This window comes from Eleutherodactylus coqui, chromosome 10 (assembly GCF_035609145.1).
Source record: "Eleutherodactylus coqui strain aEleCoq1 chromosome 10, aEleCoq1.hap1, whole genome shotgun sequence".
NCBI lineage: Eukaryota > Metazoa > Chordata > Amphibia > Anura > Eleutherodactylidae > Eleutherodactylus > Eleutherodactylus coqui.
The window spans coordinates 133,750,922-133,764,632 of NC_089846.1; the positions used below are offsets into that span (position 1 = coordinate 133,750,922).

General features: G+C 46.5%; 1 protein-coding gene and 1 long non-coding RNA gene across 2 annotated transcripts in view; one reads left to right on the plus strand and one right to left on the minus strand.

Moving 5' to 3' along the window:
* LOC136580937 (sodium- and chloride-dependent neutral and basic amino acid transporter B(0+)-like) overlaps positions 1 to 13,711 on the plus strand; it is a 38,911-nt gene that overhangs the window by 2,499 nt on the left and 22,701 nt on the right. The window contains exons 3-5 of the mRNA XM_066581876.1: positions 3,365 to 3,496; positions 4,413 to 4,577; positions 12,010 to 12,130. Coding sequence (XP_066437973.1) covers positions 3,365 to 3,496; positions 4,413 to 4,577; positions 12,010 to 12,130 — 418 coding nt within the window. The remainder of the gene's footprint in view (positions 1 to 3,364; positions 3,497 to 4,412; positions 4,578 to 12,009; positions 12,131 to 13,711) is intronic.
* Positions 1 to 13,711, minus strand: part of LOC136580938 (uncharacterized) — a 30,581-nt gene that overhangs the window by 1,766 nt on the left and 15,104 nt on the right. The window lies entirely within an intron of this gene.

Below are 13,711 nucleotides of genomic sequence, written 5' to 3' on the forward strand. Positions count from 1 at the left end.
TATGTAACTAAACCAAGGAAGGCTTGGGACAGGCTAGCCTGGGGGGTTGTAATAGGTTGGGCAACGCATCTCAGGGAGCAGGACCGGCCATGAGAGTTAAGCCCCAATTAGACGCAACGATTATCACTCGAAATTTTGTTCAAACAATGGCATATGAGCGATAATCGTTGCGTCTAAATGCTACCATCGTTTACTTTTTGGCTGAATGATGATTTTAAGGTGAGCTTAAAATCCATCATTCAGCCAGAGAGTAGATAACACAGACTGCGCACTGTGTTCTGCACGGGAGTCGGGGATTACATTGTATTCAGCCAACACCCCGTGCCAGATCAAAGGAGCTGTGTGCAGAGCTCAGACCACTTCCTTGAGTTCTGCAAACAGCTCCTGGAAGCTCATTTACACGCAAATGAAGCTGATAAAGTGCTAATGGACATTACTGTGCATTAGCACTTTTTTGCAAAATGATCGCTAAAACTTTCAATCTTTCAATCGTGTGAAAGATTATTTATCTTTGCTTGTAAATGGGCCTTTAGAGAAGTGGATGTGCCCGGACAAATGTCTGATCACACAGGTTCCTGAAGTCAGGCACATGTAAACGGTGAGGTCATGGGTCAGGATTACATATTAGTCAATCTGGTTAAGATGCTTCAAAATCTTTAATAAACAGTTCAAAAGTACTCACAATGCGATCTCCCCAGTGTACAGCTTATGGGGTATGGGTGGCACGGGCCAAAGCTAGCAGTGTTCCTCTCTCACACAGCGCTTTTTGCTCAGCATGCACCACCAAGCGTTGGTCCCTCCTAGAGGGTTCAGCATCTTTCTTCCCATCTGTGATAGAACTTCAACCTCAAATCATGCGGGATGAATACTGAGGCAGAGTTTCCACCGCATCTTGCCAGTGATAACTTTGTTTCTTTTGGTGCACATACACCAAGGTCACCGTGCCGTCGCCCCTTTCCCCTTCCTTCCCCTTGCAGGCTCACCTCTGCTCTCCTCCCTGCTCGCTCTTTGCAATGGGAGGGGGTGAGATGGCGCGGTTACATTTTCCATGCACCAAACACAAGATATGTACATGTATAATGAACCCTCTTTTGGCCTCTGTCTGGTGAATGGATATGTGTGACATGTATAGTGCGAGCTCACCCGGGATATGCCGCTAACACAGGACTCAAATACAGTGGGAATAGAATCTTAGCTGGCAGCAAACAGCCATTCACTGCCAGCCAACTCCCCCCACCTCCACACAGTCATGCATGCTGTATTATTCCGCCATCGGCCCCCAAACACATTATATTATCTATAAAGATGCTCGTCTGTTTATATACAGTAGAGTATTTCTATATAGGGATCTAAAGGTGAACGTGTGCTTTTAAGGGGGATTCCAATGATCTATTGCATAGGTGATACCTTGTAGATCTGAGTGGGCCTGACCTCTAGGGCACTACTAAATGCCACAATGGGGGTCCTGTATTCCCCATTTGACTTGAGCACCACTTAGACCTGCCTGCTACCAGTGTATGACTGATGAAGATAACCGAGCGCTCTACTCCGCTATGTCTGTCAGTCCCATAGTCTTTGAATGAAGCAGTACAGTGCTTTCTCAATTGCTCCATTCAAACAGGGACACTGGCATTTAGTGGGGGTCCCAGCAATCAGATCCCTGGTGGTCTAAGCAGTTATTACTTATGCTGCGTACTAATGTTCAAAAAAATCGTTCCATGAGCAAAACTGAAGGAGCATTCTGTTTAAGGGCAGCCGACGACAAACAAGAATGGTGTGTTCCTCATTCATCATTCAGTTTCAGCCGGCATACAAATCAGCGCCGGACGGGGGGGGGGGGGGGGACTTATTCACCGATCGCTCGTAGGAACGTGAAACACTGTGGAAGAGAACTCGCTGAGAATAGTGCAGTCTAAACAGGCTGCCGGACGCGGATGAGCTGATGATGATGTCAGGAGATCCTCAGCCCTGCAAAAGGGGCATCATTCAATGGAAAGGCGATAACGTGTAGTTACGGGAATCCCCGTTTGTCTTTTATCCATGGACAATAGGTGATAAATGCACAGCATGGAACAAGGATAGGAGGGAAACAAAAGGAGATTAGAAACTTTGTTTATGGTGTTTAATTTGCAATTTCAAGAAGTTTGGACTTTCTTGCAAATTGAACTTGACCCATTAAAAAGTGATGGTGAAAAGGTTTCGGAGGTCAGATGGTCTAAGGGCCCATTTAGATGGGACGAATGTCAGGCAAACGATGCCCGATGTACCCCGCATGTACTCGCTCCCGTGCTCTAGCAGGGGAGTTAAGGCCTATTCAGACAATGATTGTCACTCAAAATTCACTTAAAAGCCATTTTTAAGCGATAATCATTCTGTCTAAATGCGCTGCCATCGTCCACTGTAAGTGCACTATTCGTTCATCACTCACTTTTAGTAAGCTAGAAATGAGCGATGACTGTTATCAGTGCCGCACACCGATATCTCAGCGGGCAGTGGTGATAGTATACTTTCAGCTGGTATAGTGGGTATCCTGATGGGACTTCCCAGCAGGATACCAGCTGTTTCTCAGACCTAGCAGCTCAGGGGACAACACGAGAACAAAGCAGCTGTTTGCATATATACTGTTTGTACTCCGAGTTATCAGCGGCGTCCTGCTCCGTCTGCATAATTTTATTTATTAGCTACTTAAGAGTTATGCAAAGATAATTGCTCAAAGCGGTCACCCAACTGTCGTCTGAGCGATTTTCGAGCGATCATCTTTCAGTCTAAATACACCATAAGTATCGCTGGCTCGCTCACAGAACCGTTGCATGAAGTTGTGTTTATTTCTGTGTACATCTAGCTTACTGGCCAAAGTTCACATTGATCACTCCTGCAGACCAGTGAGCCTTCATGGGCCTTCCTGGACTTCTGGGCTCCGACCTACAGCCAGATCTGTAGCCTCCCTCCTGCACCAAATGACATGCTGAAGCAGCACCAGGCTGCAAGTAGTGGTGGGGGATGCACTGACTTCAGGAGGTGGTCCTATAAAATGGTAACAGGTGCAGCTCCTCCAAAAGCTGCAACCAGATGGCAGTGATTGGTTTGTGCATCGCTCCAGTGGGTATAGGGGGGGGGGTTCTGCCCAAGGATCTTATTTAAATAAACAGGGAGTCCCAGTTCTGGATCTGGGGGCTCATCCGGGTGTTCACCGGCTCAGTGGTGGGGCAGTCCAAGCCTGTCTGAAAGTGTCTAAAATACATAGTAAATGTGGCAAAGCTTGAAAGACAGTTTTCTGGCACATTTTGCGAAAAAAAACTGTTGAACTTTTAATAGTAAATGAGCCCCACGCATATAATAATCTCTATATGTATCCTTATTGTAGGTGCGTTTCTGATCCCATATATAATCATGCTGGTGCTGGCTGGGTTACCCCTCTTATTTCTTGAGTGCGCTCTTGGACAATTTGCCAGTTTAGGCCCCATTGAAATATGGAGGATTGTACCCCTCTTCCAAGGTAAGGCTGAGCTAACTTACACTGTCATACTGGAATTATATCGCAGCTGTATAAGACAAAACACAAGGACCGCTTCACGAATGATTTCACATCTGCGTTGGAATCTCCAGTTCTGCCGCAAATCCGGCACAAGGTATCGAAAGAAAATATTAGGCATGCAGCACTTTTTCTTCCATCTAAAAGCCGGGCAACTGAGTGGAAACGAACAGAGGCCATTATAGTCAATGGGGTCCATTTGGCCGTGGGGATTTCCCCGACGCACATGTGAAGCCACCCTAATACATTTAATCTTATCCTTTACCCATCTCCACATGTTCTGCAGCTTAGCACAGGAATTGTCACCACTCACATACAATACGCAAATAAGGAAGATGGAACAATACCTCTGCAGTGCCACCTATTGGATCGCAGCATTCCTGCAAATCAATGCTTGACCCTTTCTACAAGTCTTTGTAACACTTTCAATCCAGAATCCTACTGCACACTGATGAAGGCCAGCAACCCCGAAACAGCTGCCTGTGCATGGATTCTGGCTTGGTTTTCAATTCCCAATCAGTGTTACAAAGACCTGTGTAAAAGGGTCGGACATTGATTTGCAGGAATGCTGCCTTCCAATAGGTGGCACTGCAGAGGTAATGTTCCATCAACCTTATTTGCATATATTTCCCAGAGGAGCATGCATGGCCTTACAAGTCTCCTGACTCACCTTCTAGGTGCTCTCCTCAAGGAGTGATGATACCCCTTCTGACTCATACAGTATATACACTTTTCTTTTACACACACACACATATATATTATATATTTGACTTCAATAACATACTGCAACTGTTAATCAAGAAGCATTGCCTAATATTTATATATAATTAGCAATATGATCTTGGAATGTATCTAATGAGATCCTTCCTCCCACTTCTAGGTGTCGGTTTCACGATGGTGCTGATATCTACATTAGTATCGATATACTATAATGTCATAATTGCCTACAGCCTCTTTTATTTATTTTCCTCATTCCGAAGTTATCTGCCGTGGGCAGACTGCTACGACTGGTGGGCCGACAGCAATTGTCAAAGCAGCATAAGTGGTAAGAGGAGCGTTCAGTCTTACTGATGGTGATGTTAATGCTTGCAGGATCTAGATGAGGATACTGAATTAGTGATTGATAAGGTAATGAAAGTAAGTGGGTCTTCCAGGAAAGATGGTAGATCTCATGGGTGATACTAGTTAAGCTAGAGGTGTTCAGAGGTCTCTAGCGGAAAATATAGGGGGCAGAGCCCAATAGAAGTTGGTGGGTATAATTACAAGGGGTATGGGTTTTAGATTTCTTGAAGAAAAAAAAAACAATTAGTACCAAATGTTGCCACAGAAGAATATTTGGAGCTGTTTGAGTGTAGGATATAAGATCGCAATACAATTAGTGGCTAAGAATCATCCATTGTGGCTTGGGGCAGAATTATGTTTGCTGCACAATGGCTCAGAGATTTGTCATGTTGGAAAAACCTAGAGATACGGTCCAGTGTGCCCTCCCTGTACGTGTCCCTATAGATACGGTCCAGTGCGCGCCCTCCCTGCACGTGTCCCTATAGATACGGTCCAGTGCGCGCCATCCCTGTACGTGTCCCTATAGATACGGTCCAGTGTGCGCTCCCTGTACGTGTCCCTATAGATACGGTCCAGTGTGCGCTCCCTGTACGTGTCCCTATAGATACGGTCCAGTGTGCGCTCCTTGTACGTGTCCCTATAGATACGGTCCAGTGTGCGCTCCCTGTACGTGTCCCTATAGATACGGTCCAGTGTGCGCTCCCTGTACGTGTCCCTATAGATACGGTCCAGTGTGCGCTCCTTGTACGTGTCCCTATAGATACGGTCCAGTGTGCGCTCCCTGTACGTGTCCCTATAGATACGGTCCAGTGTGCGCTCCTTGTACGTGTCCCTATAGATACGGTCCAGTGTGCGCTCCCTGTACGTGTCCCTATAGATACGGTCCAGTGTGCGCTCCTTGTACGTGTCCCTATAGATACGGTCCAGTGTGCGCTCCCTGTACGTGTCCCTATAGATACGGTCCAGTGTGCGCTCCCTGTACGTGTCCCTCTAGATACGGTGCAATGTGCGCTCCTTGTACATGTCCCTATAGATAGGGTCCAATGTGCCCCCCTTGTACATGTCCCTACAGATACGGTACAGTGTGCGCTCCTTGTACATGTCCCTATTGATATGGCGCCATGTGCCCCCTTGTACGTGTCCCTATAGATCCGGCGCCATGTGCCCCCTTGTACGTGTCCCTATAGATCCGGTAGAGTGTGCCCCCCCCCCCTGTACATGCTGGGGCTTTTTCAGGCAAGCATATGCGCAGATATGCTCACCTCAGTGCAACATCCTTGCGCAGTGAACGAGGTGTGTCAGCGCACACTACTGTACTTTTTTCCGCACGCAGGTTCTAGTCGTATGCGCACAACACCCCCTGCCCTGATTTAGGCTAATTAGCCTAAAGAGATCCAGATGTGTTTTTTTTACTGAATTGCGCAGCGTATTGCACATTTGTGAGACTTCCATCGACTTCTATGGAAACCTTTGCTGTGGGAATGCGCACAAAAATAAAGCAGGTCCTCTTTTTTTGTGTATTATGTGCGCAAATACGTGCACAAACCTTGCGTGTGACAATACATCCATGTGAGCGCTCCTGGAGACCGCTGTATTCACGCACGTTTTTGCACAAGCAAAATGTACGCACGCAATGCTCAGATAATCGCACTTATGATGTCACTGGGTGCGTTCTCATGCTCAATCTTTTTGTATAATGTGCAGCAAAGGCCCCATAGAAGTCTATGGGAGGTGGGCAAACGTGTTGTAAAATGAGTCACAAAGTCACAGTATGCTGCTCGTTTCCGTGAAAGACAGAATACATCTGGACACAGGGACGTACCTAAGGGCTCAGGGGCCCGGGTGCAAAAGTTCAGCTCGGGGCCCCCCCTTGGGCCTCCACCCTACACTCCCCCGTACCCATATCGTGCTACATACATGATCTGCCCCTTGGCGTAATCTTTCCAAACATGACGCATTTCCTGAACATGAAAATTTGTTTGTAGCCCCGCAGACCGCTCTCACACACACCTCTTTTTACCGCTATTAGCGCAGTGTCCCGAGTGCCGTACTAACCGCGGTACAACACTCCCATAGATTTTAATGAGCTTATTAAAATCTGCGCTCAAACATGGTGTTTCTAACGCTGTGATTTTCGAGAGCTGTCTGTTCTATTTTTGCGTTTTCGTGGTTTTTAAACACCTCTCATCACCTCCTGACAATGATGGGGTGCATTAAAAAGCGCTGTCACGCGCTGTAACCTCGAAAACGCTGCTTGAAATTCTGGTAAAAATGCCACGATTTCAAGATGCGTTTTCTGAACACGTGAGAGCGCGGCCTTAGGGGGGGTCATGTTTTTGTTGTACTTTAGAACCACAATGAAGAAAAACACATAAAAAACCTGCATGCAGTATTTAAAGACCGCGTACGCTATTAAGGAGCTGCGGACACAATCAATAACCGCATGCGGTTTAGATGCATTTTTTAATTGTGTGTAAAGGGTGCAAATAAATACAGTAAATCCAGGGAGATGTATAACTTATACCAGAGAGAGCTAGAGAGCTGGCTGGATAGAGAGAGCCAGATGAGAGAGCTAGCGAGCTGGCTGGATAGAGAGAGCTAGCGAGCTGGCTGGATAGAGAGAGCTAGATGAGAGAGCTAGCGAGCTGGCTGGATAGAGAGAGCTAGATGAGAGAGCTAGAGAGCTGGCTGGATAGAGAGAGCTAGATGAGAGAGCTAGAGAGCTGGCTGGATAGAGAGAGCTAGATGAGAGAGCTAGAGAGCTGGCTGGATAGAGAGAGCTAGATGAGAGAGCTAGAGAGCTGGCTGGATAGAGAGAGCTAGATGAGAGAGCTAGAGAGCTGGCTGGATAGAGAGAGCTAGATGAGAGAGCTAGAGAGCTAGCTGGATAGAGAGAGCTAGATGAGAGAGCTAGAGAGCTAGATGGATAGAGAGCTGTCTGGATAGAGAGCTAGATGAGAGAGCTAGAGAGCTGTCTGGATAGAGAGCTAGATGAGAGAGCTAGAGAGCTGTCTGGATAGAGAGCTAGATGAAAGAGCTAGAGAGCTGGCTAGATAGAGAACTAGATGAGAGAGCTAGAGAGCTGGCTGGATAGAGAGCTACAGAGCTGGCTAGATGAGAGAGCTAGATGAGAGAGCTAGAGAGCTGACTGGATAGAGAGCTAGAGAGCTGGCTGGATAGAGAGCTAGAGAGCTGGCTGGATAGAGAGCTAGAGAGCTGGCTGGATAGAGAGCTAGAGAGCTGGCTGGATGAGAGAGCTAGATGAGAGAGCTAGAGAGCTGGCTGGATAGAGAGCTGGCTGGATGGATGAGGGAGATAGATGGCCCTTCACAGTTATAGACACCTTAAAATCAAAACTTATTGCTCCTCTTTAAAATCAAGGGCTGACAAGACCAGACTTACAAAAAAACATCAACCGCACACAAACAATTGTATGTATATTTCTACACTCGAGCAGCTGATATTATCTAAAGGCTTGTTGAGAAGGCGGTGATGTGACAGAACTTCATTAGAATCACTAAGACAACTTTGATGAGTCAAAATGAGCAGTAATTAATCTCATAAGTACTTATGTACATTCCAAGGCTAATCTGTATGTAAAATAAATACATGTCAACTGAGGCCAGTATGACAATCTATCAGGTGCAGAGTGACAGAAACAGATACATAGATACACCTCTTGCTTCAATAGAGTGTGATAATTATGCTTATTATTGCTTTAAGTTATGATAACTCCAAAAATAGTTCGTTCATCAAATTGATGGTTTTGTATATTTTTTGTTGATTCTAGTTCGGTTCGACGCGTTTCTGTGTCTCACTGGGACACTTCATCAGGAACCTAATTGTGATATCGCCAACTATATAAAGCATTCATAAAGATATGCATTAGTGCATGATAACCACTGCACTGTATAGTGGATACTTGGTGGCTATAGTTCTGCAGATTAGCCTTAAGTGGCTAATAGGCACTCAATATCCAGGAGGTTTCATAGCTCTAACAAACATGAGCCATGAAACTGCCAGGGTAAACATTGCAAATAGTCTCTGATAGCATATGAGATTTGCTTTGCGCAAACTAGACCCTTAGAGTGAGCGAGTAGAGGAAAGACTGATGGTAGAGGAAAGGTCCTCTAGGATCTGATGTCAGCGGTTTAGAACTATCAGCATCAATTACACATGTAATGCATAGAGAGTAAAAAAATGAGATGAAGAGAGCAAGAGATAGGGCCTCTGGCCTGGATGGTAGACGGGAGGTTATGAAGCTCTGTCAAGACAGCCGAGAATAAATAGTAGCCATATCCCACCCTTCTCACAGGAGACACCAATGGGAGGACAGCGGGTGTGGTGTAACAGCGGCAGCTGAAACCGCCCATCTACCACATCAGCCTCTATCTGTTGCCTTGTCCCCCGTATCTAGATATATAGTACAACGTACAATCACCTCACCCCATAGGACGAACTTATACTTTTCAGGAATATTTACAGTATCTGTCTTTAATGCATACATCTTCTTCGTCCTATGGGGTGAGGTGATTGACTCAATCACAAAAACAACAAGGAGTCGACTTGCACTTTTTGCATGCTCGTCAGAAGCTGTTCTAGCCTATGGTGCTCTAACCACAGCAATTGCTAGGAAAATCGAGAGACAACTCCCTGCCGGATGGTGGAGGCCCCCTGGTCATCTGCTGCACTTGTGGGTGCAACAGATAGGCAACGGTACCTCCTCCAACATCAACACCGAATGGAGCAATGCTGTCGGTCGTGGTCATTCTGGATCAGCACTAAGGTCCCTCGTCGTCCAAGCGAGTTAACTAACAAACTAGTGGTTGGGGGGCAAGAAGAAGAAGAAGAAAAAAAAAAGGGCAGTTGATTTCCACTCGTTGGTAGGGAAGGATCATTACCACAGCATGGACGTAGATTGCTTCAGAATTCACAGCAGGTGCCTGACCGCACTCACACGAACGTATATCGGCTCGGTTTTCACGCCGAGCCGATATACGTCGTCCTCATTTGCGGGGGGGGAGGATGGAAGAGCCCGGAGCAGAAACTGAGCTCCCGCCCCCTCTCTGCCTCCTCTCCACCCCTCTGCACTATGTGCAATGAAAGGAGGCGGGACAGGGCCAAGTTCCAAGAATTAGCCCCGCCGCCACCCCACCTCTCCCCATTGCAAATAGTGAAGAGGGGCGGAGAGGAGGCAGAGAGGGGGCGGGAGCTCAGTTCCTGCTCCTGGCTCTTCCAGCCTCCCCCCCCCCCCTGCAAATGAGGACGACGTATATCGGCTCGGCGTGAAAACCGAGCTGATATACGTTCGTGTGAATCCAGCCTAAGTCATCTGCATAGGTCTCTGCAGCTACATCCTAGTCTTGTCAACCAGCAACAATTTTTCATTACACACTCCATCCGCTTTGGGGTTAACTTTATCAGTCAAGGTTACTTTCAGCTAACTTACAAACTCAGCAAGTCCTACAACATAATTATCACTTTGTCCATTCTCCAGCAGCATCTCACACAGCTTTCTCTCACTTGTAGGTGTAGGATCAGCAGGCTGCTATTAGTGACCACATCACTTTCACCCAAGACGCTCGCTGCCACAGCATCCACGGGGTTAGGCTTGGTAACAGCACTTTTATCACATAACGCACTCTTATTCTTGCTAGCTAATTGCATGACTTCTAGAGGCAAATGACTCAGCCGTCCCTCATTCAACTTCACTTCCTTTAGAAGCAATTCACACTGAACTTCAGAATAAGACGCATTAGGGAACACATTTGCAACATGGAGTCCATCAGTCTTTTTAAATCCATGGGCCCCGGGAATCCTCTCACCACTCCCAAGGCTTGCTTTGTAGCAGTGCAGCTCCTCTGGGCTTGGATACAGTTCACACTCAACCTTTTTATCAAGTTCTGCTGCCTCAAGGCCTGAGGATGACCAGGTACATGTGCCTCCAGGCTGTAACACCAACACGAAAAACAGTTCACTGACTTGTTTGCAGCTGTCCTCCACTGCACGATACATCCATTGTCCACAGCCACCGCATTTTCTGGCCTCTTGGCCCTTTTAGTTTCCACATACTTCTCATAGAGCACTCGTTTGCCATGGCAACTGCACTTTCTAGCCTCCTGGCCCTTTAAATCCCAACAGAAGTGCTCACCACCATAGCTCTAGATGCTCAAGGCTCTACCATGCACCACCTTCATTGCCCATCACATCACGCTCCACTATATGTGACCATCGGGGGGATTGTCACTCACTCAGGATCACCATCTTCTACTCTGAGACCTTGGCAACACTCAGAAATCCCACACAGGGCAGTTTTTGGTGAAAGTAAAGCAAGTCTATTGATTTTCAAGGGAAGATAGGGATCCAGGCTTCATGCTATTATTGCTACCCGTTATGCACAGTCCATCAATAATATTCCATTCAGGAGTTCTCAGGAACCATCCTAGGGCCACAGACACATATGCTCCTCTCTGGGATCTCACAGGCCCTCATCCCAGGGAGGGCATTCTCCTCCAGCATTGAGGAACTCCACAACACTTAGGTGTGGCAGGAACCCAAGCTCTTATCTTCCACCCACCCAGGTGTTCTCTCTCATCAGTGATGAACACTTTGCAGCCCTCTGCTGGTCATTCTGCTAACTACACTATTACATCTTGTACATTATAACAAAAAGCAAGAACTTTAGGTCTTTTATAAAGCTGGGTCCAAATATATCTTTCTTTTCCTAAAAATATCAATCAACTTACTACATAAAGTATACTATTCAAAACACATTCAGCTCTTCCATGGAGGGTTTCTTCTGCACCCTATTGTGCTTTTCTTGTGACTTTCCAAAACTTGACCACTCTCCCTGGTTTCCTCCACATTAAGGGCGAGCACCCACTGGCGTTTTTTTACCTGCGTTTTGCGTTTTTCCTGCACAGGGGCTTTGAATTTCCCTGCCATCAGCAAGTAAGCGCTGTGATTGGATCAATCCCAGCCAATCACAGCCTGCGCTCAATGAACCAATCACAGCCATTCAGTGCTGTGATTGGCTGGTGCTCGATCCAATCACAGTGCTTACTTGCTGATGGCAGGTGAATTCAAAGTCCCATTTAGCAGAGAGAGATGACAGCGGGGAGGATTACAGAGCATCGCCGGGGAGGCTATCGCGCGGGGGACACAGATGCCAGCTGCGAGGTGAGTATACGCCCAACCCCCTCACTTGAGTATAAGCTGAGGGGGGCTTTTTTAGCATTAAAAATGTGCTTAAAAAGTCAGCTTACGCACAAGGATATGGGGTGCTTATTTGCACCTCAAAAAACCTCAGCATGACCTCTAGTAGATCCAGAATAAGTTGATGTCTGTAACTCTCTCACAAAAAAGCGTATCATATGATAAGAATGTATTAAAACAATTTAATGTCTATTTTCTAGGATTATGCAATGTAACTTTAGAGAATACTACCGTAACAATGAATGTATCGTGGGCCAATGAAAATAACCTCACCTGCGTTTTTGGAAATGACACTGAATTACCCAGCAAGCAATATTGGGAGTAAGTATTGTATTTTCATCCTGAAGTTAATGTAAATGTTGCTTGCTGATTGTCATGTCCATCCAGTCCTGTCAAGGAAACCAACAGATTCAGAAACAGGGGACAGGGACAGGATGGATGACGTCTAGAACACAGGGGGTTTCTAGGTTGCTAAATATCCAAGAGAAGACAACTGATGGAGGTAAAAACAGAGGTGAAGCTTGGTAACATTCCCTGATCTGCCCCGACTAGCCCTACCAATAAAGCAGAGCACCCATCCCGAAAGTGGCGACCCTATGTTGGGAACCTCAACTGATTCCCTATATGTCCTTAGGTGTCCTATGGAGGAAAGGGAATAGATAAGGACAGAGCAGGACAGATTAGCCAAACTAACAAACGGACCCCATAGTTTAAGAGTGACAATATTCAGGAACAGAGACAGTAGTAGACAGTCAAGTCCTAAGTGCACAGTCCAAAAAGGAAAGACGTGCAAAGAATACTTAGAAGCACAAAGACTAATATACTAGGAGCAGTATAGAAATGTATTACCACTATCCTTTGTAAAGACAACCCGGAATAAATACCCTAAACATGCCACTCAGGGGCGTAACTATAGAGGATGCAGGGGATGCGGTTGCACCCGGGCCCAGGAGCCTCAGGGGGCCCATAAGACCTCTCTTCTCCATATAGGAAGCCAAGTACTATAAATAAAGCATTATAGTTGGGGGCCCCATTCCAGGTTTTGCATTGGGGCCCAGGAGCTTCAAGTTACGCCTCTGATGCCACTGACAGGCTGAGTGGGACGATAGACAGCTCAGCCAGTCTATTGGCTCAATAACAGAACAGAGATGGGTCTCCCTTGGTGTCCAGCTCCGAATGCCACTGTGCATGTGCTGAGGAGTGCATCACCTAGTTCGGCACGGACCCATGACATCACACCAGACTCGAACCTGCCCCTTGTCCCCGTAGGCTCCTGCACAGCAAGCGGCGCCATGACACAAATGCATGTTCTGTAAATCAACCCTTCAACTTTCACACTTCAGGCTGGTCATTTCAAGAATGGGGATGAGTGTCAATATCAGTTTGGCAAATCTGATATCAATGGTCATTTTTAGGCACGTCACTTTTAAGTGGAGTTAAACTTTAAATATGATTATGCCAATGTATTCATTAGTGAATGTTTCTAACTTCATAAGTTGGAAGGCGTGCAGCTTCTCCTTATGGAGACCACTAAGGTGGTGCGTTTCGACTTTTAGGCCATGCAAGACTCCTCTAGAACATTTGGTATGCAAATGGCACATAGCAGAATGCCTCTTGAGTGCCACATTGCATGATCGATAAGTCTTGTCACATTTACTTGGCAGCCTCCATAAGAAGAAACTGTACCCCTCCCACCCGCATCACAGGCCTTTCCCCAAGCCAACTAGAAACCAACTATACACTGATGAGGGGCAAAAACTCTGAAACAGCCTGTTTGTGCATAATTATCTTTTCCTTCTGGAGAAGATTCTAGTTCTGGTCTATATTCCCAATTCTGTTAGAAGATTGCATACTGAAGCTGCCTTCCAATAGGGGGCGCTGCAGAGGCATTGTACCATCTAT